Raw genomic sequence first — 27,186 nt, forward strand, 5'->3', positions numbered from 1 at the left:
AAGGGCTCTTGTCTCTCTGGGCTACCAAAGAGAGGAAAAGACACTCCAGTCTAGAAACAGGTCCTGAGAAACACACATTTTCCTACTTGAAACCAAGGAACATCTTTATTGTCCTAGAATGGTAGGGAAAAAAGGAAAAGGCCTGAGGTGGAAAATAGAGTTGAAAAATGACCTACAAAAAGAAAAAGAGAAAAAAAAAACTATAGACACGAAGACATAGATACACACACTCAGAAGGGCTTAGACACTGAGAAAGTTCCAAGGAAAGTTGTGCTCAGCTAAAGGTCTGGGTGGAAAATAGAGAACCTGTTGCAATTGCTGTCAATCAAAATGTAGTAAATGTATTACCATATGTAAAATAGATAGCCAATGGGGAATTTGCTGTGTAGCTCAGGAAACTCAAACAGGGGCTCTGTATCAACCTAAAGGTGTGGGATGGGGAGGGAGGTTTAAAAGGAGGGAACACACGTACACCTATGGCTGATTCATGTTGAGGTTTGACAGAAAAACAGCAAAATTCTCGAGCAATTATCCTTCAATAAAAAGTAAGTTAAAAAAAAAAAGGAAACGTGATTCTCAGATACAACTTCTTCTCTTGCATCTTGCCGTGGTTCGAATAATTTCAAAATTCCAGTTATCAACAACAGAATTCACAATGAAACCCCTATCATGTTGTCAATATGATCCATGTGATAGGATTGACTGACTTAATTTAAAATATGAAATTTTTTCGAAAACAAGTAGAGGAAACCAGGGGCCATTTCTAAAACCTGGAAAAGCTCCCCCCAGGCTCCCTTTCATTCTTCATAGCTAACTGAGGAACTCCGCCTGTTTTCTAGTTGCTTTACAACTGATGCCATCCATGACTATCTTTAGAAATCACATTCCCCAACGATTGTTATCTTGGGTAATGGAGGAACTTCAGCCAAAATAATATACCAGGAGCCACTAACGGCCTAACCTTGGTATATTTTTATTTACCATACTAGATATCCGGGAATGGCTGTCTGCAAACACGAGGAGACGAGCCTGTGATTGCTCCCTCCATCCCTCTTCCATGTGCCAAAACATCACTGCATGAGATCACGGAAGGAAACAAGCTGCCCAAGTGCCAAAGCATAAACACGACACAGTCTTGATTTCAAAGGCTGTTCCCATTATTTACACTTTTAATGCCCAAGACCTTTCCATTCCGCCGACCTTTCCATTTCTGTGTCGTATTTACTTTCCCAAGGGGGAGACGTCCCTCCTGCCATTCTCACATCTTCTCCAGTGCCTAAAAGATACGGTCTCTAGAAAGCTCATTTTGAGCCAGGCCTAGTTCCCACACTGCGAACGCCAGCGGGAGGAGATTCCCTAAAGCCGACCCGAGCATTCCCGCCCCCGCCACCTCCTCGTCCTTTGCCCTTACCTCTCGGGCCTAAGCTGCCTCGGAAACCCCTACCAAAGGCTCGGCCCAGCTCCCTACCTAGCAGCTGTCCCTCTCCCCGGATTCAAAGAGGTCAGGAAGCTGCTTCCTTACCTTGTAGCAGGGAGGATGGCGTAGATATCCAACAGATCCTCAGTTTCCTTGAAGGCCTAAGCTACAGACAACGCCGAGCCGCCGGCGTCCGCCATTACCTCCGAAGATAGGGACCTTCCGGTTGGCGCGCGACGGATAAAGGTCCCCACGGGTGCCTGAAGAATGTATATATAATTTTTTTAACTGCTTCTGCCTTGCTTCCACATCGCATTGAAAATTACTTAAATATTCTTTATGGCCGTTATTTTTTCCAGAATATGGAATGAATTGACTTTCTAAAGTAGACAGTAAAAAAAAAAAAAAAATCTACAAATTCATTAGGCACTTTCGTGGACAGCCCCAAAGGCGTGTTGCGCCAACGAGGAGGGGGCCTCGCGGAGCCGGAAGCGAGAAATGGGGACGAAGATGGCAGACCTCGATTCCCCTCAGAAGCTGTCAGGCGTGCCTCGGCCGCCTGACGGGGTGGGAGGAGGCAGCTGCTCAGAAATCTCCACTGAGCTCATTCGCTCCCTGACCGATCTGCAGGAGCTGGAGGCTGTGTACGAACGGCTCTGCGGCGAGGAGGTGGGGGAGCTGAGCTGTTTTTTTCTGGAAGGACGCAGAGGCAGTGGGCCTAGGAGCCGTGGGAAATTCGGGCTGTGGGACGTTCTCTTCTTGCCAAGGAACCAAAAAAGCACCTATGCGAGATGCAGGCGTGTTGAGTGTAGGTGGGGCGACCTGTGGAGAAGGCAATGGCAACCCACTCCAGTACTCTTGCCTGGAAAATCCCATGGACGGAGGAGCCTGGTGGGCTGCAGTCCATGGGGTCGCGAAGAGTCGGACGCGACTGAGCGACTTCACTTTCACTTTTCACTTTCATGCATTGGAGAAGGAAATGGCAACCCACTCCAGTATTCTTGCCTGGAGAATCCCAGGGACGGGGGAGCCTGGGCTGCCGTCTATGGGGTCGCAGAGTCGGACGCGACTGAAGCGACTTAGCAGCAGCAGCAGCAGCAGCGACCTGACATCTCAGTTTACTCGTTCTCACGCCCCCAAGCATGCTTTCCTGTTACCTAGGCGATCTGCCCGCACTCATCCATTGATTTCCCTGGCCCTTAATCGTCAGATTTCTCCGCCAGAGTAAAGTTAGACTTGAGGGGTGTACACCGACTTGCTTGCTTTTCAAAGCAAAGGAAGAAAGGCTCTCTTGCAACGACTTAGCAGTTTAAAAATTTTGAAATGCTTTTACTTCGTTATCTCATTAAGGCGGGAAATCATTGTAATTAAACTCGAAGCGTTTTAAGACTTCCTTCTGTTGGGAATGATTTAAGAGTGTAATTTTAGTGTTTCAGGTTAATTCAGGGCTTTATAGAAATCTAAGATTTTAAGATTCAGACGCAACTGTCTAATCTTGGACAAGTCGCTTCATCCCTTGTACTTAGCTCTTGTTTAGTCCCTAAATCGTGTCGGACTCTCTTGCAACCCTGCGGACAGTAGCCTGCCAGGCTCCTCTATCCATGGGATTTCCCAGGCAAGAATACTGGAATGGGTTACTGTTTTCTCCAGATTATCTTCCCTATCCAGTGATCGAACCCTTATCTCCTGCATTGGCAGGAGGATTATTTTTGGCTGTATTAGGTCTTAAGTTGCTGCCTGGGCTTTCTCTAGTTGTGGAGACAGGAGTTTCTCATTCTGGTGGCTTCTCTTGTTGCAGAGCACAGCTCTAGGGCTGGAGGGTTTGAGTAGTTGCCGGGCGGTGGGCTCTGTAGTTGAGGCTCCCAGGCCCTAGAGCACAGGCTCAGTGATTGTGGTGCATGGGCTTAGTTGCTCTGTTGCCTGTGGTACCTTCCTGGACGGGGGATCTGACCCCTATCTTCTGCATTTGCAGGCAGATTCTTTACCAGTGAGCCACCAGGGAAGCTGTACTTAGCCGTGCCTGATATCAAATGAGGAGTGTGAGCTTTATGCTTTCTAACATTCCTTGCAGCCTTCTTTACTCTTCAGTGTGACTTGATGTGAATACGTTTTTGACTGCCAGCCGGCTTCCTTGCCAGTCAGCAGAAAGATCTAAGTTGTGATCTAATAGTTTAGTAGCTGTTCCCTAAACCAAACTTTTATGAAGGTTGAGCACAGAAGACAGCTTCGGCCTGGAGCAGGGATGGTCATTGGTATCTTTGAGAATTTTCAAATATTGACTTACAACAGCTCCAGCAGTTTTTAATATGTTTTTCAGCAAGATGTGCTTTGTAAAGTTCAGTACTAAGCTTGCATTCATTGAGTTAATCAATACTTTGGGGGGAAAGATTAAGTCAGTCTTACAGACAGAATAATACTGGTTTTGTGTTTGTATTTATGTATGTTATTGTTGGGCTTACCTAACATCTGTAAGGGGTATATAGTACTATCCCTATTTTGCAGATGAAGAAACCCAAGCATAAGAAGATTACATTAGTTAAAGTAACTCAAAAATTGACTTGGGTGAGAGAGAATTCTTTTTATTGCTTCTGGGTACTGATTATACACTTCTTCCCTTCACTCAGTCGTGTCTGACTCTTTGCGACCCCATGGACAGTAGCCTACCAGGCTCTGCCATCCATGGGATTTTCCAGGCAAGAATACTGGAGTGGGCTGCCATTTCCTTCTCCAGGGGATCTTCCCAACCCAGGGATCGAACCCGGGTCTCCTGCATTGCAGACAGACGCTTTTCCGTCTGAGCCACCAGGGAAGCCCCTGGTGGGGCTTATACACTAGAAGAGACTATTTATAACTGCCAGTTTAGAAGTTTCCTTTCTTTATTTGAGCCTTTATATTTTAGTGCCTCCCTGTGTTAGGCACTATGCTAATGAAATTGAATAAAAGTTTATTTTGTCTCTCTGTTGTGTTCACCTCCTAGCTGGAATGAGATATGCCTAGGCTATCAGTTATTATGTAATGTGATAACAGCAACAATGAAGTATTATTTGTTAAAGCCCTAGGGAGCTTAATGACAGGAAAGAAGACATTTGAAATGGGATTTACTCTTCAGCTAAGTAGTAGATTAGATAACTCTTAAGGTTCCCTCTGACCATGCTAATGACAGGATGTTTCTTTGTTTCAGAAAGTGGTGGAGAGAGAGCTGGATGCTCTTTTGGAGCAGCAAAATACCATTGAAAGTAAAATGGTCACCCTCCACCGGATGGGGTGAGTCTTTAGTTCAGCAAGAGCTATTTTAAATTTCATCGGGGTCCACTGGATAAGTCATTATTTTTCCTGACTTTGTGTTACACAGTGACAGTTGAGTTTAAATTGGAAAAGAGAATTACCTCCAGGTAAAGTGAATACCTACCGGTGTGGTTAGGTTGTTCTCAAAGTGTCCTTGGGCCAGCAAGTATCAACATTGTCTGGAAACTTGTTAGAAATGCAGATTCTGAGGCCTCACCCCAAACCTACTATACCAGAAGCTCTGGGGGTAGGGCTCTAGAATCTCTAGCTTAACCTGCATGTCAAGTGATTCTGATGTATGGCTCAAGTTTGAGAGCCCCTGTTTTGTGTATTCTGTATATTCGCTAGTCATAAAAATTGCTTTGATATCATCATCCTCTTAGAGTGTTGGTTAGTGCATTTTATGCTCACTTAGCAATGGGGAGATTCTGCACTCTAGTTCTTTGGCAGTACTTATTTAGGGCTGTCTTTTGTATTTATTTAAATTATTATACAATATAAGCCTGCTGCTGCTGCTGCTGCTAAGTCACTTCAGTCGTGTCCAACTCTGTGTGACCCCATGGACTGTAGCCTACCAGGATCCTCCATCCATGGGATTTTCCAGGCAAGAGTACTGGAATGGGGTGCCATTGCCTTCTCCAATGCATGAAAGTGAAAAGTGAAAGTGAAGTTGCTCAGTCATGTCTGACTCTTAGTGACCCCATGGACTGCAGCCTACCAGGCTCCTCCATCCATGGGATTTTCCAGGCAAGAGTACTGGAGTGGAGTGCCATTGCCTTCTCCTAAGTTTTCAGTAAAACACGCTGGAGAAAAAGCTATGAATAGAGTGAATGGAGCAAAGAGTTGTGGGGAGATACAAAAGAAGTATGACTTCCCAGGTGGCTCAGTGGGTAAAGAATCCACCTGCAATGCAGGAGTCATGGGTTTGATCTCTGGGTTGGGAAGATCCCCTGGAGGAGGGCATGGCAACCCATTCTAGTATTCTTGCCTCGAGAATCCCATGGACAGAGGAGCCTGGCAGGCTTACAGTCCATAGAATCTCAAAGAGTTGGACATGACTGAAGTGACTAAGCAAGCATGCTCAAGCAAAAGAAGTATTAATAGAAGACACACTCTCCATCTGTAAAAATGTTTTTTCATTTCTTTTACCATCTACTCCTATGGATATGTATACTGACAATGTGTGTCTCCAGTCCAAATCTACAGTTGATTGAAGGAGATGCAAAGCAGCTGGCTGGAATGATCACCTTTACCTGCAACCTAGCTGAGAATGTGTCAAGCAAAGTCCGTCAGCTTGACCTGGCCAAGGTAATCCCATTGAGCTTTTGATATTGGAGTTAGTAGAGGGCAGTAGAGAAGCCACCACGTTAGAAATTAGAGCAGGACCATCCAATAGAAACGTAATGCAAGGTACCAAAACAAGATAAAGATAACACAGAAAAACACCAGACCAATAGCTGTTATGAATATAGACATACAGATCCTCAACAACAGTAGCAAATCATATCCAGTAATGTATTAAAAAAGACTATACTATGAGCAAGTGAAATTTATCCCAGTCATACAAGGCTGCTTTAGACTACCAATTAATGTAATACACCAAATCGATAGAATAAAGGACAGAAACCACATGATCATCTCATAGACTCAAGGCATTTGACAAAACTAAACACCTGTTTTGATGAAAACACTCAACAAACTTGGAAGAGAAGGAACTCCCTCGACCTGATAAAGGGCATCTTTATGATATTAAAGATGGGCTAACATCATACTTACTGGTGAAAAACTAGTTGCTTCCCCCAAAGATCAGGAACAAAACAAGGATGTTAGCTCTTGCTCCTGCTTTTCAACATTGTACTAGAGGTTCTAGCCAGAGACGTTAGGCAAGAAAGTGAAATAAAAGTCATTTAGGTGGGAAAAGAAAAAGTCTAATATGAACCACATATGTAATTTAAAACTTCCCAGTGACTGTTTTTTAAAAAGCAGAACAGGTGAAAATAATTTTCACAATTTAGAAACATTTGTTTAACCCATTATTTTAGAAATTACTATTAAATGGTATTAATGGGACATTTTTACCTTATTTATTTTTGTGCTAAGTTTGAAATCCAGTGTGTATTTTACGCATATGCACCTTAATTTGGATTAGTCACATTTGAAGTGCTCAGTAGTCACAGGTGGAGAGTGGCTATTGTATTGAACAACACAGGATCTGGGTTGTGAGTTTTGGTCTGTTTGTTTGTTTTTTGGCTGTGTGGCTTGTGGGATCTTAGTTCACTAACCAGGGATTGAACCTCATCCTCAGCAGTGAACGTGTGGAGTCCTAAGGATTGGCTGGCCAGGGAATTCCTCATTCTTGCTTATTTGAAACAAAAATACTTTCCATATATTTTGCATACATTATTTTATTTATTTTTAATTGAAGAATAATTGCTTTGGATTGGTTTCTACCAAACCTCAACATGCATACATTATTAATTGGATTGCAATGTCATGTTCCCAAAATGTGAAATACACTGTGATTATGTTATAAATTTAACAATATAAGCCAAATATAAATATGGATTATCTCCACTACTGCCTTATTAAAGTAAATGACTGGTCACATAAATAAAATTGTCTGATGCTTGTTAGTAGTATTGACCATCAACCCACAAGTTTTGTGAGTGGTAGTGGTAATGTTTTTTAGTTTACCAGTGAAGGCTGTAAAGGATCTCTGGTTACTTGGCTTCAGCCCCTGAAACTTCCTACCTTCTGGAGAGATGCTTTTGAAAGAATAGGACATTGTTTCTAAGCAACAAATCTTTTTGCAGAATCGCCTCTATCAAGCCATTCAGAGAGCTGATGATATCTTGGACCTGAAGTTCTGCATGGATGGAGTTCAGACTGCTTTGAGAAATGAAGATTATGAGCAGGCTGCAGCCCACATTCATCGCTACTTGTGCCTGGACAAGTCAGTCATCGAGCTCAGCCGACAGGGCAAAGAAGGTTGGCATCCCAAACTGCTGCTTCCTCGTTTGGTTACAAGCATCTGTAATCTGAACTTGGCGGTCTCAATCAGGAAAAGGAAAATTAGGAAATTTTCTTGTCTGGTACTAGACACAGTATAGGTCCTAGACCATCCCAGGGCAAAGGTTGTTATTCCTACCTTATGGAAAAGAAAACAATCCAGATCCACTGTTCCTCTGACCAGTGGGTTCTTTACACTGGACAGTATTGCCTGTTTATACAATTAAAATTAAATTTTTAGCTTTCTGTTCTGGAGCATCCATGACCTCCACCCACTCTTGTCTTTCTAGCCTTTTTTCATGCTATTCGCTCATACATCCATTCATTGTACACGTTTGTTGAGCTCCTCTTTAAACCAGGGTATATACTGCTGCTGCTGCTGCTGCTGCTAAGTTACTTCAGTCGGGTCCAACTCTGTGCGACCCCATAGACGGCAGCCCACCAGGCTCCCCCGTCCCTGGGATTCTCCAGGCAAGAATACTGGAGTGGGTTGCCATTTCCTTCTCCAATGCATGAAAGTGAAAAGTCAAAGTGAAGTCGCTCAGTTGCGTCCGACTCTCAGTGACCTCATGGACTGCAGCCCACCAGGCTCCTCCGTCCATGGGATTTTCCAGGCAAGAGTACTGGAGTGGGTGCCATTGCCTTCTCCGATACTGCTTGCAATTCTCTGCAAATACTCTTCATCTTTCTGTGTCCAGTGCTTTGCTGTTTTCATTCCCCTTGCCTAGAATGTATGTACCCCATACTCAGAAATCAAAATCTTGCCCATCTTTGAGAAACAAAATACCATCTCTGGGAAGCCTTTTCTGATTACTTCAACCAGAAATGTGATTTGTGGGCACCTTTCTCATGACAGTTGTCATACACTGAATTTTATTATAGTCATTTGTGCACAAACCTCATTTCTTGAAGATGATTGTGACTCCTGTGGCAGTGGAGGTGTGGCTGACTCACCTCTTCACCATCTGTATTGTTAGTACAGCGTCTCACACACACTTAAGTGCTCAATACCTGTTTTTGGAATACACAGACAAAGTGGCCTAAACCTAACACAGTACCGTTCTCTACATTAGTTCTCATGTTCTCCCATTGTGCAGGCAGCATGATTGATGCCAACCTGAAACTGCTGCAGGAAGCTGAGCAGCGTCTCAAAGCCATTGTCACAGAGAAGTTTGCCGTTGCCACAAAGGAAGGGGATCTGCCCCAGGTGGAGCGCTTCTTCAAGATCTTCCCACTGCTGGGCTTGCATGAGGAGGGATTAAGCAAGTTCTCAGAATATCTTTGCAAGCAGGTATGGCTCCTGATTGCTTGGCAGGATAATGGTACAGTTCTCAGCCTGCAAACCAGGGCACTGGATGGATCCATTTTCTGTGGATACTTTTTACATCTGGATTTGAATCCCCTTTTCTTCTGCATCCTGGCAGGACTGAATACATGCATTCATTTAGCACTTACTGTTACCAGTCTACTTTGTACCAGGCATGGCCTGGACATCTACTGATGTATTCCAACAGACCAAGTAAGAGCATAAGAAAATTAAAATGCGATTTCTCTGACAAGTTGAATCACCTTTTTCAAGCTGTCATCCAGGGACTGGCTTCTTGTAAGAGCATTCAGAGATGTTGGTTAGTGGTTTTTAGACTCGTAACCAGGTTTGAGGGCTCCCCTGATGGCTCAGTGGTAAAGAATCTGCCTGCCATGCAGAGTCGCAGGTTTAATTCCTAGGTCAGGAAGATGCCCTGGAAAAGGAAATGGCAACTCACTCCAGTTTTCTTGCCTGAAAAATCATGGACAGAGGAACTTGGTGGGCTACAGTCCATGCAGTCACTAAAGAGCTGGACACGACTTAGCGACTAAACAACACCAACCAGGCTTGAGTCTCAAATAAGACTTGGAGGGGAAAAAAGCCCCAGGCTTGCAGCTCAAAAATTGAGATGAAGCAGGTTAAAACTGAAAAAGAAACAGGCTTCAGTTTAGTCTCTGCTCACCTTCCCCTGGAGCCTCAGATTGGGGAGAAGCAAACAGTAGGCGTGTGAGCACAGAGTTGTTATTTTTTAAGTGTGTGTCACAGTGCATCCTGTCCCCATCCGCCCGTTCTGTGTAGTGGAACATTATTTTGCCATTCAGGAAAATGCGACAGTTCCACATGTGCAGACACAGTTTACTCCCTAACGTGGCTAAGTTAAACAACAGCGTGCCCTCATTCATGTTGAAATTGGAGAGAGCAGCCGTAAAGATTGTATGTTACATAAACATGGGGTATGTGGGGGACAGTTAGCAGTGGCCACCTCTCAGGAGGAAACTTAGGAGACCAAGAAACACAGATAAGAGAAAGAATTACTTTTCATCCAACACTCCTTTGTTCCTTCTGAATGTTTAAGTGTGTTTTACCCATTCTAAAAATTAACAAGAAATGAAATGTAACTGCTTTATGGTACTTTTCTATCAATACATTTTTTTTATCAGTACTTTGTTATCTGAAACCTGGAAAGGGCTTCTACTGTTAATCCCTTAAAATTCCCTTAGAAGTACCCAGATTCTGTCCCCTACTAAACAGAGCACCATTAATAGTAACTCTTGAGTTATTCTTTGAAACAATTATTATAACTTGGGATTCTCTCCCCAGTTTAACAGCTGTAGATATTATCAAGGAAGAGGAAAGCATCATTAATCCCTCTGAATGGAAGAAGAGTTAACTACCATGTTAGATTCTTTGTCTTGCCTGAGGTTTGGACAGCCCACAGCCCACAGCCCCCAAGGGACGCTCCTCTGTGCCATCTAGGCTTTCTAGCATCAAGGGAAACATGGGGGGAAAGTCACTGGGAGGTCTTTTAGGAAAACTGAGGCTAACCTTTGGTCTAAGAAATATTTCTGGATTTTCTACTTTTTCAGGTGGCCAGTAAAGCTGAGGAGAACCTCCTGTTGGTTTTAGGTACAGACATGAGTGATCGAAGAGCTGCAGTCATCTTTGCAGATACACTGACTCTTCTGTTTGAAGGCAAGCCTCTTTCTCCACTGCAGACACTTGCAGCACCTGCATCCTAGCTTTTCTTTTCTCCTCACCAGCCTGATGCCTTTACTTTAAACCTGTGGTTTGCTATATACTGGTTTATTGGAGAATTAACGTCCCAATTCAGTATCTGATTCTCAAAGATTAGAGTTTCTCAGATGTTTTGTTCTCCCTAGTCCCTGAGAATAAAACTCCAAGAGTGGATTTAACTAATAAATGACAGGGGAGAGAGTGATGCTCATTTCCAAAGATGCTCCTGTAGAAACTGTCAGTATAATTTATGAAACGCCTACTGTTTACCAAGCACTGTGCCTAGGTAACAGATTTGCTTAGCAATTCCTGACACCAATAAGAACCGTTTGTGTTCATTTTGGGAAGTAAAACAGCCAGAAAGGGTTGAGTTGACCCCAAGTCAGTCCTGGATAGCAGAAAGGAGTGTATCTGTGGGAAGAACATTTGGAATCCAGCCCTCTCCCTTTCTCCCTTCCAGGAATTGCCCGAATTGTGGAGACCCATCAGCCAATAGTGGAAACATACTATGGGCCAGGCAGACTTTATACCCTGATAAAATACCTGCAGGTGGAATGTGACAGACAGGTAGAGAAGGTGGTCGACAAGTTCATCAAGCAGAGGGACTACCGACAGCAGGTGAGCAGGGGAAGCTTATCGGGGGCTTGGAAGCAACTTAGCCAGCAACACTGAATAGAATAAATCAGGGGCAGGGAGGCTAAGGGGGTGGGGAGTGCAAAAAAGATACAAGTAGGAGAAAAATGCCAAATGAAGACTGGCCTGCATCTTGCCACTCCCCAGCTTACTTTGGACACGAGGTGTTGTCAAGGTGATGATGGCCTCAGTACAAGGCTGAGAAGGAAATAGAAAGGGCTTCCTAAAAGGAACACAACAGAAATGTCAAACCGCTGTCAATCACAGAATGTGCAGCATTGCCATCTGGTGACTGAGTGAGGATTTGATTTCCTAAGGTCTTATTCAATGTTAAATAATTTTGTCTCAGATTTCTCCTTTATTCCTTAAGGGCTAAAGGTAACATTTGCTTTTTCAGAACTTTAGGTTTCTCCATTTCTTTGAGCAGATAAAATAAGAATCAGTTCAGTTCAGTTCAGTCGCTCGGTTGTGTCCGACTCTTTGCCACCCCATGGACTGCAGCATGCCAGGCTTCCCTGTCCATCACCAACTCCCAGAGTTTACGCAGAGTCATATCCATCAAGTCAGTGATGCCATCCAACCATCTCATCCTCTGTCATCCCCTTTTCCTCCTGCCTTCAATCTTTCCCAGCATCAGGGTCTTTTCCAATGAGTCAGTTCTTCATATCAGAAGGCCAAAAGTATTGGAGTTTTAGCTTCAGCATCAGTCCTTCCAATGAACATTCAGGACTGATTTCCTTTAGAATGGACTGGTTTGATCTCCTTGCAGTCCAAGGGACTCTCAAGAGTCTTCTCCAACACCACAGTTCGAAAGCATCAATTCTTTGGCACTCAGCTTCCTTTATGGTCCAACTCTCACAACCATACATGACCACTGGAAAAACCATAGCTTTGACTAGACAGACCTTTGTTGACAAAGTAAGGGCTGAAGGTAACATATGTTTTTTCAGAACTTTGTTTCTCCATTCCTTTAAGCAGATAAAATAAGAATAGAACTTAGAAATAGGAATAACCCCATATAGTTTAATTTCTAGAACTCTAGGAGACTAGACATTAGTTCATTGGAATACCACTAGCATCACTTTTAAGTACAATAATAGAGGTGAACATTAGCATATAAATCAAAAGTAAATCTTGGGCACCTCCCATTGAGAGCCTCCTTTTAGCTTGCCTGTTAAACAAACTAAATCTAAACATTCTTATACCAGAAGTCTGGAGGGACCAGCAGGAAGCAGATAGAAGGAGGGAGGGGAAGAGTATTCTCATTTCTGTGGTATATTGCAGTTTCGGCATGTCCAGAGCAACTTGATGAGAAATTCTACATCAGAAAAAATAGAGCCAAGGTAATAATCCTCTTTTCTTCACCCCATGGAAGTTTGAATCGGTAATCAAGTATCATTCAGAGGCTGCTCTCTTACAGTGTGGTTTACATTTTAAAAATACTTTGTTTTTGACTCTTTTTTTAGAATGGAATATAGCATACAAACAGAAGCATATGTATAACATGTTTGTGTTTTGTCAAGAATACTAGTTCATTACCAATGCTGCAGTCTGGGTCTAGAGTTGGTGCTGTTAATCATTACAGTGTACTGAGCATAGAGTACAGGGAGGCATGTAATAAAGGGATATAACCTAGGCTGATGCAGTGCAAGGAAAGGAAGCCTGAGGACATGATCTCACATCTGAGACTTTAAGAGTAAATAGAAGGGGATAATGGATAAGTGTATATGTATGGCTGAGTCCCTTCACTGTTCACCCGAAACTATCACAACATTGTTAATTGGCTATACCCTTACACGAAAGAAATAAAAAGTTTTCTTTTATTTTTTTAACGAGTAAGTAGAGGAAGTTCCCTGGTGATCCAGTGGTTAAGACTCTGTGCTCCCAGTGCAGGGGCATGAGTTCAGTCTCTGAGATTCCACATGCTGTGTGGCGCAGCCAAAAAGATAAAAGAGTAAATAGGAAGAAGAGGTGAAATGTGTTCCAGGTAGAGGAGAGGGAAAATGTGCAAAGACTCCGTCTATTGAAAACCCAAAGAAGGCCAGAACAGCTGAAGTGCAGGGAGTTGGAGAGAGTCTGCCATGAGGTGAGTCTAGCCAGGTTGTCAGTCAGGCCATTTGGCGTTTGTATCCCAAGAGCTGTGGAAAACTCATGATTATGATATGACCGGATTTACGTCCTGAAAAGGTCTCTTGGATGTCAGTGTGGAAAATGAGTTAATTTTGTCTAAAATGTGACAGAGGGGATCAACTTCATTCCATATAAGTGGCTATTTGTTATCCCAGTACAGTTTGTTGAAAAGACTATATTCTCTCTTCACTGAATTGTCTTAGTATTCTTGTTGCAAATCAGTTGACCATAAATATCAAGACATCTGGACTCTTATTAACCTATATGTCTGTTCTTATGTCAGTAAAACCACACTGCCTTGTTTGCTGTTAGCTTTGTGATAAGTTTTAAAATTGGAAAGTGTGAGTCCGCCAACATTTTTTTTCCAAGATTGATTTGGCTTTTTATCTAGATAGGTGATGAGCGTGGGACACAGTTTAAGGATGTATCCTAAAAACTTCCACCACAGCTACATGAGGGGTTAGGCAAGCATGATTTGTTTTACATGAAAGATAGATCATTTTTACTCGAGCCACTAACAAAAATACGGGCTTCCCTTGTGGCTCAATGGTAAAGAATCTGTCTGCCAATGCAGGAGACACAGGTTCAATCCTTAGGTCGGGAAGATCCCCTGGGGAAGGAAACAGCAACCCAGTCCAGTATTCTTGCCTGGAGAATCCCACGGACAGAGGAGCCTGACAGGCTACAGTCCATGGGGTCGCAAAGAGTCGGCCACGACTGAGCATATTACACTAAAAGTAAAAATACATCTCCCAATCTCTTATGTAACTCTGGCAGAATTTTTAGGGGGTGAATAATTCAGGTGTAACATGTAAATGGGACATGTGTTTGACCACCGTGTCTGATCACAACTGGGCCAGCAGAGCCAGAAGGACCACTTGGCAGAGCTGACCCTCCTGGGCCTGGGGGAGGGGGACTTCGGACTCTATTTGCCCTGTAGCTCTTATATCTAAAGGAATCCAGTGTCCTGCTTATGCTTTCTGCTCCACGTGTCTTAGGGAACTGGATCCTATCCTGACTGAGGTCACCCTGATGAATGCCCGCAGTGAGCTGTACCTACGCTTCCTCAGGAAAAGGATCAGCTCAGATTTTGAGGTGGGGGACTCCATGGCCTCAGAAGAAGTCAAACAAGGTAAAAGGTGTTGCCCATGTTCTCTGGGATGGGTCGGGGTATAGTTGGCTCTGTTTTGTACTAGTTACGTTATAGATTCTTTTAATGAGGAAATAATTGGGGCTTGTTAGTCTCTGGGGGAGATCTGTGGACAAATTGACTCTCAGGAGGAAATGTGGACTTAACAGATTTTAGAATTAGACTGGGTCTTTCAGGCCATCTAATCATTGTACAGATGAAAATGGCTAAATGCAAGAATGGTTCAGTGAGTCTCCTGCTCTCTTCCCCACGCCCTGCTTCCTCACCAGCTCAGATTTCAGGACTGGTGTTTTAAGTAGGCAATATGTGCACATTGTAGATAGGTTGATAGAACAAAAAAATATACATAATTTCATGAGGGAACTTTAAAGAGTGATAAGAATATTCTAAAACTGGATTGTGGCTATTGTTATAAAATATAAAGTTACTGAAAAAAAAATTGAATTGCACATGTACAATGGTTGAATTTTATGATATATGAATTACACCTCATGTAGTATTGAAGTATAATATTGAGAAAACCTTTCACTCCCTCCCTCAGTCTCCCCGTTCCCTCAGTCACAATTTTTGAAGGAATAAATATGTTGACTAAAAAGGTGTGCCACTGTCCTATTTTACTGACACACTGACTCCAGGTTTTTAAGAAGACTGTTTAATCCCTGCTGGTTGAGTATATGCAGAATTCTCTTAACTGGAGACCTGAAACTCACCCAGCATCTGTGGCAATCTGCATGGCTTGTACCAATAATGCATGGCAAGGGAATTATTTATATGACCTGGTGGTTTGGTTTTTTTATTTGTTTTGGGCATTGCTACAAGATTTGTGGGATCATGTTTCCCCGTCAGAGATCAAACCCATGCCTCCTGCAGTGGGAGCACAGAATCCTGACCACTGGACCACCAGAAAGTCCCTGAATTGGTGTTTAAAGGAGGATTTGAGCTCATCTGGAGTTTGGTACTTATTGCTGTTAATAATGACCATGTATGTTCAGAGTTGTGCTGTTTAATACAGTAGCCACAAGCCACAGGTAACTATTTAAATTTTAATTTAAATAAGGGCTTCCCTGGTGGCTCAGGATGATAAAGACTCTGCCTGCAATGCAAGAGATGCAGGTTCAATCTCTTGGTCAGGAAGATCTCCTGGAGAAGGAAAGGGCTAACGACTCCAGTATTCTTGCCTGGAGAATTCCATGGAAGGAAGAGCCTAGCAGGCTACATACAGTCCATAGAGTCACAAAGAGTTAGACAGGACTGAACAACTAATACTTTAACTTTTCACAAAATTAAATAAAATTAAAAATTCAGTTCCTCAATCATATTAAGCACATTCCAAGTACTTAATAGTGGCTACTTCATTAGGCATCAGATACAGAACATTTCTATCATCACAGAAAATTTTGCTGGACAGCACTTTTTATAGAATGAAAAATCTAAAAACTTCAATCTCTAATTACTGTGATTTCCAGTTATCTCTAATAATGCCAAAATGTTTGGAAATAACACAGTTGTCTAAAAATAGTAATTTAAAAAAATATGGACTATCTACATAAGATATCACACAGCGGTTAAAGATCAGTAAGCTACAGAGAAGAAAAACTAAACTACACAGAAACAATGAAATATTTATGATGTAATTTTTAAGCAGGATACAGAATTGTATCGGTACTGTGATTGTAACCATGTAAATTATGTACAGATTTGGAACAGAGACTAGAAAGGGACCTAAAAAAAAAAAAAGGTCTATTTCCTTTGGGGAAGAAGAGTGAGTATTCCTTTCTTGGCTGTCTCCTAGAGCACCAGAAGTGCCTGGACAAACTCCTCAATAACTGCCTACTGAGCTGCACCATGCAGGAGCTCATTGGTCTATATATCACCATGGAGGAGTACTTCATGAGGGAGACTGTCAACAAGGTAGGACAGAGGAAACCCCCCTTGGAGACGGGGCATCCTGTCCAGGAAACCAGGCTGACAGCCATGGCCGAGGCGTGTCGTATTTCTCGGTCCTGCTTTGAGAATACCCTGGCATGCCGACTAAGTGTACTGCTTTGAATGGTCAGAGGGCATCTTTGGGGTGATCGGGCTCTTCATGGACCCAGCTGGGACTTCTTCCCCAAAGGTCATAGAAGAGCACCTCAGCTCCTCGGGAGCCTCTCTGTCCCCCACCTCCATAGCAGTGTGTGGGTGAGGAGCTGTGGAGAAGATGGGCCTCCCCTGGTGTCTTATATCGTGCATACCAGATATTCTCAAGACGCCCTAACTACTTAGTTTCCTAACACTGGTGATCAGTAGGGAAGTTAACTGTTTTAGCAAGGAGGAGCCACTCCAAGCTGTGACCAGAACAAGCTATTTTAGGAAAAGCACAGACAAAGTACAGAACCATCTAGAACTGTGACAGATCCGGGGCCCTTACTGGGCAATCTGCCTTTGGGGTAGGCTGTGGCCCTGGACACCTATGAGAAGGGCCAGTTGACATCCAGCATGGTGGATGACGTCTTCTACATTGTTAAGAAGTGCATCGGGCGGGCCCTGTCTAGCTCCAGCATCGACTGCCTCTGCGCCATGATCAACCTCGCCACCACAGAGCTGGAGTCTGACTTCAGGTACAGCCGCCACCCTTTCCACTCTCTGGGAGGCGGAAAGGTCCTCCTGTTGGATTCCTGGGGCCCATTTTGCTTCTTCCTTTTTTTCCCTTATGATTCAAGTTCAGTTCTATATAGGCTATAAGCTCCTATCCATAGCACCACATCCTTGACTCCAGGCAGTTGTACAGCACCCAGATACCTTATAGGCCAAATCTGTATTCCCTGGACTGGATTCTTTCTGGCCCTCAGACTGAGGAAAGGGAACAGGCACCTCAGATGAAGACAGCAGTTGTAATGTTAACGGTGATACTTACCTCTGCTACAAGGCAGGCACCGTGCTGATTTCCTGCTCCCGTTCAGTCCTGACAGCAACCCTGTGAGGTGGGAGCCACTGGCTCTCTTCTGTAGATGAGAAACCCGGGGCCCAGGGAGATCACACATCTCATAAGTGGTAGAACACGGAGTGGAGCCTGACCTTCACAGGCTGATGTCTCCACTCTCACACAGCGCTGCCTTCACCAAGCTGTACTTCCTCCTGAGCGTGTTGGAGCTCAGCGCCGCTCAGTGACAGCCGCACAGGGAGTCAGGAGCCGGCCAGTCTTCTCTGTGTGTGCTCGCCACAGCAATGCCTTTGAGGGGGTGCGGCCTCTCATGCCCTGACTGCTCAGGGCCTCCTGCTCCCTGGGAAGAGCAGGTCACGCTGCTGGCTCGGGGTGGTGAGCCCGCTGGTGCGCCCGTCCTGGAGGACAGGTTGCGTGCTACCAGTCCCCGTGTGCCCTTCTGCCCCAGGGACGTCCTGTGTCACAAGCTGCGGATGGGCTTCCCAGCCACCACCCTGCAGGACATCCAGCGTGGAGTGACCAGTGCCGTGAGCATCATGCACAGCAGCCTCCAGCAGGGCAAGTTCGACACCAAAGGCATCGAGAGCACCGACGAGGCCAAGCTGTCCTTTCTGGTAGGCGGCCCTACAGGTGGGAGCTGGGCTGAGCCACGGTTAACCAGCCATCAACTGGAGACTTCTCCAGTGTCTGCAGAGATGGAAAATTCCTCCTTTAAGGAAGGCTCGTTCTAGAGGTTCTGAAACCATTTTAACCCAGGGACCTCTTTCAGAGCAGCCTGAGCCAGGACATGTCCTGTTCCTGCCAAGAAGGCTGGGCGCCTCAGAGCTCCCCAGTGCCCATTCCCGGGAGCACCCCCAGCTGTTGAGGGCTCCACTGAGTACCAGGCTTGGATGACATCTGTGCCAGCCCCCAGACCGCTTCTCTGAGGACGGCCCGCAGTGGGGGAGGGAGCTGACCCACTAGGCCTACCAAACTGCTTTTCTGGCACACTTCTTAGGCGTTCAGCCTCCTCAGGAAGGTGAGCTTCTTCAAGCGCTGCTACCCAGCATGACAGCTGTGTGACAGCTGGGGAGGAAGTACGAGGGGAAGAAAGGGTTCATACCAGGCAACAACCAACTTGTGATGAGCCCAAAAGAATGCAGATGAGTCCTGGGCCTGTGGTCAGGCCTTTCTGGCACCTGCTGTCTTGGCATGTGTGGGTATGGTGCTATCAGAGGCTGTTCTGCCCTCCCCGCATTGGCCAGACTCTTCTCGGCTCCTGGGGTTCAGAGACCTGAAGGAAACATCCGACAATGGACCTCTCAGTCGACAGCGGTCCACAGATGGAGTCCTGAACATCACCCTGCAGGGGATGCAAAAATGTATATGTGTTTTTTCTGGAAGCAAGGTTCTTAAGCTTTTATTATTCTTAAAGGGAACTATGACACCAAAAAAGTTGAGATGTTGCTTTCAGAGACAGAAGCCTAAACATGCTAATTTTTACCTTGTCCCTGTGCAAGGGAAAATGACAGTAACCAGTCCTCAGACAGATCCAATGAAGTCTATTCAGGCAGTCCTACTTTCTCCTTGTCGTTGAAAATATTTTCCCTGAGCACGGGTCCTGTCGATTTAGGATGTCATGGTTGTTGCCAAAAAAAACAGGATTCTGTCCAAGAAATTATTGCTTCTGTACCTTTAGAGAACTTTGCCAGCATTTCTGGCAACCAGCTTCATATAATCATGAACTGACTTTAATTTTTCTTCTTTATTTGCATTCTATTTCATTCTTCACAGAACTTACTTTCATTCTTTCATTTCTCTGCTCAGAAACGACCCCTACTACCTACCACATCAAAAGTAGACATCTTTGCCTGGGCATTTTGCTGAAGGCCTCCTGAGTCTGACACATCTGTCCCTCTAGTCCTGTTTTCCATCCCTCGTCTCCACAAGTCCCCAGTAGGCTGACTGCTGTGTGCTCACACATTTGCTGCTGCCATTCAGACAGCTCCATCGTTTGAGGCCCAGAAGATAAGGCCGACAAGAAAAGGTGATGCTAAATGCTTGGTGACAGTTTTCTAGTTTTCCGACGCCAAGTACTTAAAATGTCATCACTCCCGCCACAGGGCCTATTTCTTATGTCACCTTGATTTATTTGGCTGTCAGTATGAATTCCCCGACGGTGCTGATGTATCAGTCACTGTGAGCTAGGATAAGCCCAGTGAATCCATGCTTACAAGGACTGTCAGGACAAGGAAACTTTGAAATCAATACCATTTGAACCCAAATCCATTTTCCCCTCATGACAGATTTTTCTTATGCCCTCAAATGCTTTGGAAACATTTATGTTATGGCTTCCATCCTTGAGCTGTCGTGACAGTGCAGTTCCTTCTCTGGAGGCTGGTGATGCTTGTGGCCTTGTGTCAAGCTTGTGATGTTGGTGGCCTGGTGTTGTGACACGCGGAAAGAACCCCTCAAGTGTCATCCGTCCACCGTGCAAGCAGCCTTAGCAGCACTGTCAGCAGCATGACCTTCCAGCACTGTCTGCAGGATGCTGACAAGGGCAATGTTTTTGTGAAAGACAAAAGGGACATCCTAATCTCAGTCCCTGGGGTTCTGAGCCTCTTTCACCCAGAAATCCTGAGGTTTCTGACTCTCCTCTTGAAACATCAGCTGCTCTCTCCCTCACCTCGGCCTTCCTGGTCATGGCACTGGCACACCCGTTCAAGGGCAGCGTGATTATCTCAAACTCTAATTTCTCCCGCACAGTGGCTTCCAGATCAGTATTCCCAAACCACAGCTGTATTCATATAGTGTTCACCCACTTTACATATTCCTCAGCCCCACCCCGGTGTCCAGGACCGCGTAGCACCCGCGCCCCAGGCTGACGTCACCCATCTCTGCAGCCCCACCTCCTGTCATTTCCCTGCACGTCTACCCCGACTCTCCTGGTCTCCAGATATGTTTTGGGATTTTCTGCCACTCTACATTTGCCTGTATTATCCTTTCTCCAGAAGTCATTCATTCATTCAACAAATATTTATTGAGAAATGTCTATATATCAGGCACTGTTGTAGGTTTTTGAGCTGCACTGCCCAGTATGCTGTGGCTATTTAACTTCAGGCTAAAAATCCAGTTACAGAGTTGCACCAGCCACATTTCAAGTGCTCAGTAGCCACACATGGTTATTGCTACTGTACTGGACAATTCAGATTTAGAACATTGCCATGATCAAGAAAGTTCTCTTGATCCCTGCCTTCGTGGAGCTCTCATTCTAGTGGGAAAGGCAAACAAGAAACAAAGAAGACAATATCAGATAATCCTAAGTACCGTTACGATAATATCAAACAGGGCGGTGGACTAGCGGAAGCTGGTGGGGGTGGAGAAATGCCCTCGCCTTTCTCTCCAGAACCATCTCCTAGCCTCCTAAGTCCCTCTCAGGTACCAGCTCTGCCATGGAGCTTCCTGTTGTGCCTTAGACCAAGACATGGTTTCTTTCCTCTAAATGACCATCGCAGTTTCTACCTTAATTACCATTTTTCTCACACACTGCTTTTTATGATTGTTGTTTATGTATCAGGCTCATACAGAGTTGAATTATAAAGGAAGGAGCCCTTGACCTGGAGTGGGGAGACCTAAATTCCAACCCTGGCTCTAGTGTTGTGGCCTGTCGTTCACTGAATTACTATCCTCCTCTGCTTTATGTTTCCTTGTGGCAGTTATCACTCCCTGACATTTATTATCAACTTTGCTTCAGGAATGTATACTCTACAAGGGGCTGAATTTTTTCTGTTAACTGTTTTATTCCCAGTACCTTCCACAGTGCCTGGCACATAGTGGGCACTTTAAATATTTTCTGAATCAAGAGTTGACTGACCTTGTTGAGTCATTTCACCCTCTTAGGTGTCTTGTTTCCACCTGCGAGCTGGCTTAATAATACAGTTGACTATATTATCAACATGGGTTTGAACTGCACAGATCCACTTATACATGGATTTTTTCAGTGGTAAATACTACAGCTCTATGATTCACGGTTGAATCTATGGATGCAGATTCACAGATGCAGGTGGGCTTCCCAGGTGGCGCTAGTGGTAAAGAATCTGCCCACCAATGCAGGAGGCATAGGAGACGCAGGTTCAGTCCCTGGTTTGGGAAGATCCTCTGGAGAAAGAAATGGCAAACACTCCAGTATTCTTGCCTGGAGAATCCCATGGACAGAGGAGCCTGGTGGGCTACAGTCCATAGGGTCTAAAAGAGTCGGACACGACTGAAGTGACTTAGATGTAGACATGGAGGGCAGCTATAAGTTTACTGTGCACTAACCCCAGTGTTGTTCAAGGGTCAGCTGTACTTGTTTTGCAGAAGGTAGTTGGCCGAGCCGCAGACCTAATGGTTGAGAAAATACTTGATAGGTAACAGGCTCTCAGGAAGCATTTCTTAAATTGGTGACAGCCTTTGCATCACTGACCTTGGCTTGGAGGTTTGGACCCCAGGACTTCTCCCAGTCTTGTATGCCTACACACAGAACAAAAAGACCTGAAACCCTGGAGCCCTACCTCTGAGGTCAGATAGCTTCTCTGCCTCTTTGTGTCAGGCTCTGGAGAAAGGGTGAGCCTAGTCCACCATGCTGTCTGGCTGAGACCTGAGCCCCCTGCCTGGTGACAGTGCTGAGGGTGGTCCTCAGCTGCCCTGAGCCTCAGGAATGGGTACCAACAGCAGTGAGCAGGAAGTGACATTCTTCTGTCCTGTCTCCCAGGTGACGCTGAACAACGTGGAAGTCTGCAGCGAAAACATCGCCACTTTGAAAAAGACACTGGAGGTAAAGGGGACCCTGGCCGTTGGCTCTCTGCAGCCTTCCCATGCCTCCTGTTGAGAGTGAGCCCTGTGTGCTTCTCCTGCTGGGGCCATGGCATTCCTGGCATTGAGTCAGCTCTTCCTCAGAGCACTTGAGGGGATTCATTAGTGATTGAGATGGTAGCAGCACATCTCTGAACTACAGAAAACTATGACCCATGAGTTGGGAGATCAGAATTCAAGCTAGCTCTTTCAGCACATACTTGGCCTGTGACCTTGGACAAATCCCTGAGTGTCACCTCTCTCATCAATGAAATGAAATACAGATCTCCATGGGGCCCTGCTCTTAGTTTGTTGGGTAGCCTGGTTAAAAAAAATAAAAAAAACAGGATTGAAAGCACTTTATAAAAATAATAAAGTCTTCCATAAATTTTGAGATAAAAATGATTCTGAGGGGAATTCACTGGCATTCCAGTGGTTAGGACTCTGTGCTTTCACTGTGAGGGCGTGGGTTCAATCCCTGATTAGGGGACTAAGATCCCACAAGCTGAGTGGCACAGCCGAAAAAAATACGATATAGGGTTCACCTAACCCTGTAGAGAGCCAGTTGTTGTCATCGTTTTTTAAAGGAAGGCCATATAACAGTGGAAGTTACTTGGGCTTGGAAGTCAGATACCCCTGGGTTCACATCTCCATTTGACCACTGGCCAGTTGTGGGGCCTGAGGCAAGTTCTCTAACCTCCCTGAGCCTCAGTTTTCTCTCTTGTAAACGGGAAGGATGGTCTCTGCCCCACAGGTCTGTTGTGAGAATTAAACAAGAATATAAAGCACCTGGTACATGAGCAGCATGCAGTGGTGGTTAATGATTGTATTAGTAGTTACACGCAACAGCATGGAGCATTTACTTTGTTAAATACCAGAAAACAAAGAGCCCAGCTCCCCTCCACTCCTGAGCGCTGCTTCTGGGAGAGGAGAGGGGCCAGGGTCCTGCCTCCCCGCAGGCACCAGTACCTGTGAAGGCGCTTTGCTGCAAAAGCACGGGGCTCTGCGCTGAGGCTGGTGCTGAGTGCTGGCCTTACGGCTGGGCTGCCTGAGGCGGCCAGGAGCAGACACGAGGAGAGGGCCTCAGTGCTGGTGGGCTTCCTGAGGGAGGCTCGGGAGGCTGCTGTAAACTGGACCAGCTTAGAAATTCACCCCAAAAAAGGTCTTAAAATGGAATAAAATAAGAGCGATAGTCACAAAGGACCAGTACCGTAGAGTCTCTCACATCTTAAGTATTCAACAAGGTGGTTGTCTGTTGTGTTTAAGTCATGGCACGTTAAACTGTGCTCCTGACTTTTCTGTAACATTAATTAGCCTGCTGGATTTTGGTCCCTTAGCAGCTCTTCCTCACTGCTGGCTCCCGCTGGAGCCAAAACAGCACAAACCCTGAGGAGGCTGCAGGAAATGCAGGCAGCTCCTGGCAACCCAGAGCAGCGTCCCTGTGCGTTCTCTGCTACTCAGCCTCAGTGTGGAGTTCATGGACAGGTGCTCTGGAGCTGTAATCCTGGCTTCATGACAGTGCTGTGTGACTTCAGGCCAATTACTAACTTCTCTGTGCCTTAGTTTCCTCATCTATACAATGGAAATAATAATAGTACTTACTTCATAAGAAAAGTACTTTAATAAAAGTAAAATGCTTGAAACTGGGCCTGGCACACAGTAAGCACTTAAATCTTAGCTGTGGTCGTGATGATATTCCCTGGGCTCAGAAGCCTGATGGCTGGGTGTTCTCTCCTAGAGTGACTGCACCAAGCTGTTCAGCCAGGGCATTGGAGGGGAGCAGGCCCAGGCCAAGTTTGACAGCTGCCTTTCTGACTTGGCTGCCGTGTCCGGCAAATTCCGAGACCTCTTGCAGGTAAGCCCCAGTCCTGGGCTTGTGTCTTGCTCTGAGACTCTCATTACTGGCTCATCATGGGTTCCACACATATAAGGAAATAGGCGTGGTGGGGAGGAGATGTGAGGGAGCAGAGTGCCCGCCACTGAACTTGTGCGAGTCCCTTGAAGACTCAAGGTTTTTAGCAGTGCTGCTGCCATGTTGACAAGCTGGCGGCATGGTCCTCTAGAATCTCCACTCGGCCTCCACAGTGCCGGGAGCCCTCAGGAAGGTGTTGAGAAGAAATGGAACCACGTGGGTATGCAGACCTGCGTGGCCTTAGCCGAAGGCGCTGCCTGGTACCAGGTGCTCAGAAATCAGACCAACCTCATGGCCGCATCTCTGGCCTGGACCTGATTCAGGATAGATCTCGGAAGGAACAGGTTGTTCCTGGCCTCCTGGATCAGCATTATCTCTGCTAGATTTCACAGAGGGCCTGCAGAAAAGGCTCCGAGCTGAGGATGCCCTGGCAGACAAAGGGTGGACGGAGCGGAGAAAGGGAAGGGATGGGGCATGGGCCTCCCACGTCTGACGCGTCTCTGCCTTCTCCTGCAGGAAGGGCTCACAGAGCTGAACAGCACAGCCATCAAGCCGCAGGTGCAGCCTTGGATCAACACCTTCCTCTCTGTCTCCCACAATATCGAGGAGGTCAGCCTGACCACAGGCAGCCGTCAAGCCCAGGATTGCCCCGCATTCCCCGGCCCCCAGCAGTGGAGCTGTCTTATAGATTGTACCTTACGTATTTCTCAGGCTCATTTCCCTCACCCTCGAAGGCTAGCTTCCTCCCAGTAACAGGTTGTTCTTGCAGTCAGAGGGCTCCAAAAGACATCTAAAAGGAGTTTGCCTTGATGTATTCTCTTTTATTGAGGCTCTTTTTGCCCCATATCTTAGGACCTTTTTTTTCTAGCTTTATCTTTTCATGGCTTCCCAGCTGATGCAGTTGGTAAAGAACCTGCATGCCAATGCAGGAGACACATATTCGATCCCTGAGTGAGGAAGATCCCCTGGAAGAGGAAATGGCAACACACTCCAGTATTCTTGCCTGAGAAATCCCATGGACAGAGGAGTCTGGCGAGCTATAGTCCATGGGGTCACAAAAGAGTCAAACACAACTGAGCATGTATACACAATCTTTTCATTCCTATAGAACACGAGATACAAGAGGGGGTAAACTGCCAGGAGGTTTACCACGTTGTTTGGGCCACTACTTCAGTTGCTGGTCAGAAGTATGATGCAGAAACAGCAGTTTCTGCCAGCCTGGTTTTAAGCTGGCTTTAGGCTGGATGAGTCATAAGCTACAGAAGTGTTTCCCTAAAGGAGTGGAAGTGGGGTGGGGGAGAATGGTCCTTGGAGAAGTCCCTGCTGACCCACCTTGCTTCCTGATGTAGGAGGAATTCAGTGACTATGAGGCCAACGATCCTTGGGTTCAACAGTTCATCCTTAATCTGGAGCAGCAAATGGCCGAGTTCAAGGTGAGCAAGGGCTCTCAGGACCAGTCTGTAGAATTAGCCACCTCTGCCCAAATCAGCAGCACTGAGGCTTCTCATCGCACTCCTGCTGGGAGCCCTGGATGCCCTTCCAAGCCCCAGGCTGTGGAAGCACTCCCGACAGCTCGTATGGAGGCAAAGGGGCAAGGTAGGACCCCCACTGACATCCAGTCTCTGCGTGCAGGCCGGCCTGTCCCCAGTCATCTACGACAGCCTGACCAGCCTCATGACTAGCCTTGTCGCAGTTGAGTTGGAGAAAGTGGTGCTGAAGTCCACCTTCAACCGGGTAACGTGAAGAGAGCGCAGGCCTCTGCCCTACTCTTTTCCCTGAGGAGGACCAGTCTGTCCCCTCCCTACTACCCCAGGCCCTGTGCACATAGGCTCAGTGCTGCCCTGAAGCAGCAGAGCCCACTGAAGCACCATCCGAGACCCTGCTGGCCTTGCAGCCAAGCACTGAGCAAAGCTGGGGGCCGGTGCTGCTGGGCTGGAGGGCCAGGCCTTGAACTCATGTTCCCATGCAGCTGGGCGGTCTACAGTTTGACAAGGAGCTGAGGTCACTCATTGCCTACCTCACCACGGTGACCACCTGGACCATCCGAGACAAGTTTGCCCGGCTCTCCCAGATGGCCACGATCCTTAATCTGGAGCGGGTATGTGGGGCTCCCCTGGCCTTGCCAGAGAAAGCTGACTCAGGAGAGGCAGAGACGAAATCTGGGTCTCCAGTGGCAGCCCAGCCCTGCAGGCCGCCTCCTTCATGAGCGCCCCTGCACTGCCTCTGGTGGGATTCTCGGGCTGGCCCCTCCTTGCTGACTCTCTCTGCTCTTCCCACAGGTGACCGAGATCCTGGATTACTGGGGCGCCAACTCGGGCCCGCTGACGTGGCGCCTCACGCCTGCTGAAGTGCGCCAGGTGCTGGCCCTGCGCATAGACTTCCGCAGCGAGGACATCAAGAGGCTGCGCCTGTAGCTGCCGCATGAGCCCAGCCGGTTCCCCTGCTGGCAGCGGGGAAACAAGGCCTCTACTCTGGCCATTCTCTGTTCTCAGACCTGTGGGGGTGCTTTAGGGAACAGTGTCTCCCCATAGAGAGAGGTAGGTCCGCCTTGGCTCCTAACTAGGTGGGAACGCCAGGGCGGGCCAGCCTTCCACACGGAGGGCCATCCCCTCGTCCTTGGACGTGACAGCACATGAGCTGCCTCCCTGCCAGTCCCGAAGGACTTGGCTTGATCTGGGGACCTGAGGTTTACTCCAAGGAGAGGCTGTGATATTTATGATCGCCCTGAATAAACAGGCTCCTTGAAGAGAGGCCAGTGTGCTGTTTCCAGGAAGGGCTGGATGCCACAGGGCAAGACAGGTCCACGAGCTGCACTGAAACATGAAGGCAGAAGTCTGACTCCTCAGCCTCCTCTGGTGCCCAGAGCGGCACATGA

At 46.3% G+C, this 27,186-nt stretch overlaps 2 protein-coding genes across 2 annotated transcripts in view; one reads left to right on the top strand and one right to left on the bottom strand.

Annotated features, from left to right (window-relative positions):
* SF3B3 (splicing factor 3b subunit 3) overlaps positions 1-1,669 on the bottom strand; it is a 38,936-nt gene extending 37,267 nt beyond the window's left edge. Inside the window, exon 1 of the mRNA XM_019979422.2 lies at positions 1,523-1,669. The gene's annotated coding sequence lies outside the window, so the exon portion shown is untranslated. The remainder of the gene's footprint in view (positions 1-1,522) is intronic.
* Positions 1,670-1,890: 221 nt separating this feature from the next.
* On the top strand, positions 1,891-27,061 carry COG4 (component of oligomeric golgi complex 4). Its single transcript, XM_019979397.2, has 19 exons — positions 1,891-2,086; positions 4,599-4,681; positions 5,896-6,010; positions 7,516-7,690; positions 8,809-9,002; positions 10,604-10,709; positions 11,212-11,369; positions 12,669-12,727; positions 14,513-14,646; positions 16,457-16,575; positions 17,098-17,264; positions 18,036-18,201; positions 22,320-22,382; positions 24,138-24,254; positions 24,828-24,920; positions 25,661-25,744; positions 25,944-26,045; positions 26,281-26,409; positions 26,591-27,061. Exons 1-19 carry the CDS (start codon positions 1,916-1,918, stop codon positions 26,723-26,725), a joined length of 2,370 nt encoding a protein of 789 aa, XP_019834956.2. The 5' UTR covers positions 1,891-1,915; the 3' UTR covers positions 26,726-27,061.
* The last annotated feature ends 125 nt before the right edge of the window (positions 27,062-27,186 follow it).

This window comes from Bos indicus, chromosome 18 (assembly GCF_029378745.1).
Source record: "Bos indicus isolate NIAB-ARS_2022 breed Sahiwal x Tharparkar chromosome 18, NIAB-ARS_B.indTharparkar_mat_pri_1.0, whole genome shotgun sequence".
Lineage (NCBI taxonomy): Eukaryota > Metazoa > Chordata > Mammalia > Artiodactyla > Bovidae > Bos > Bos indicus.

What these genes read in the sequence shown, in the direction of transcription:
- COG4 (XM_019979397.2), top strand. Translation starts at nt 1,916, where the DNA reads ATGGGGACGAAGATGGCAGACCTCGATTCCCCTCAGAAGCTGTCAGGC. An exon ending in GTCACCCTCCACCGGATGGG is followed by an intron (nt 4,682 to 5,895) that starts GTGAGTCTTTAG and finishes GTGTGTCTCCAG; the next exon opens with TCCAAATCTACAGTTGATTG. An exon ending in GTCAGCTTGACCTGGCCAAG is followed by an intron (nt 6,011 to 7,515) that starts GTAATCCCATTG and finishes ATCTTTTTGCAG; the next exon opens with AATCGCCTCTATCAAGCCAT.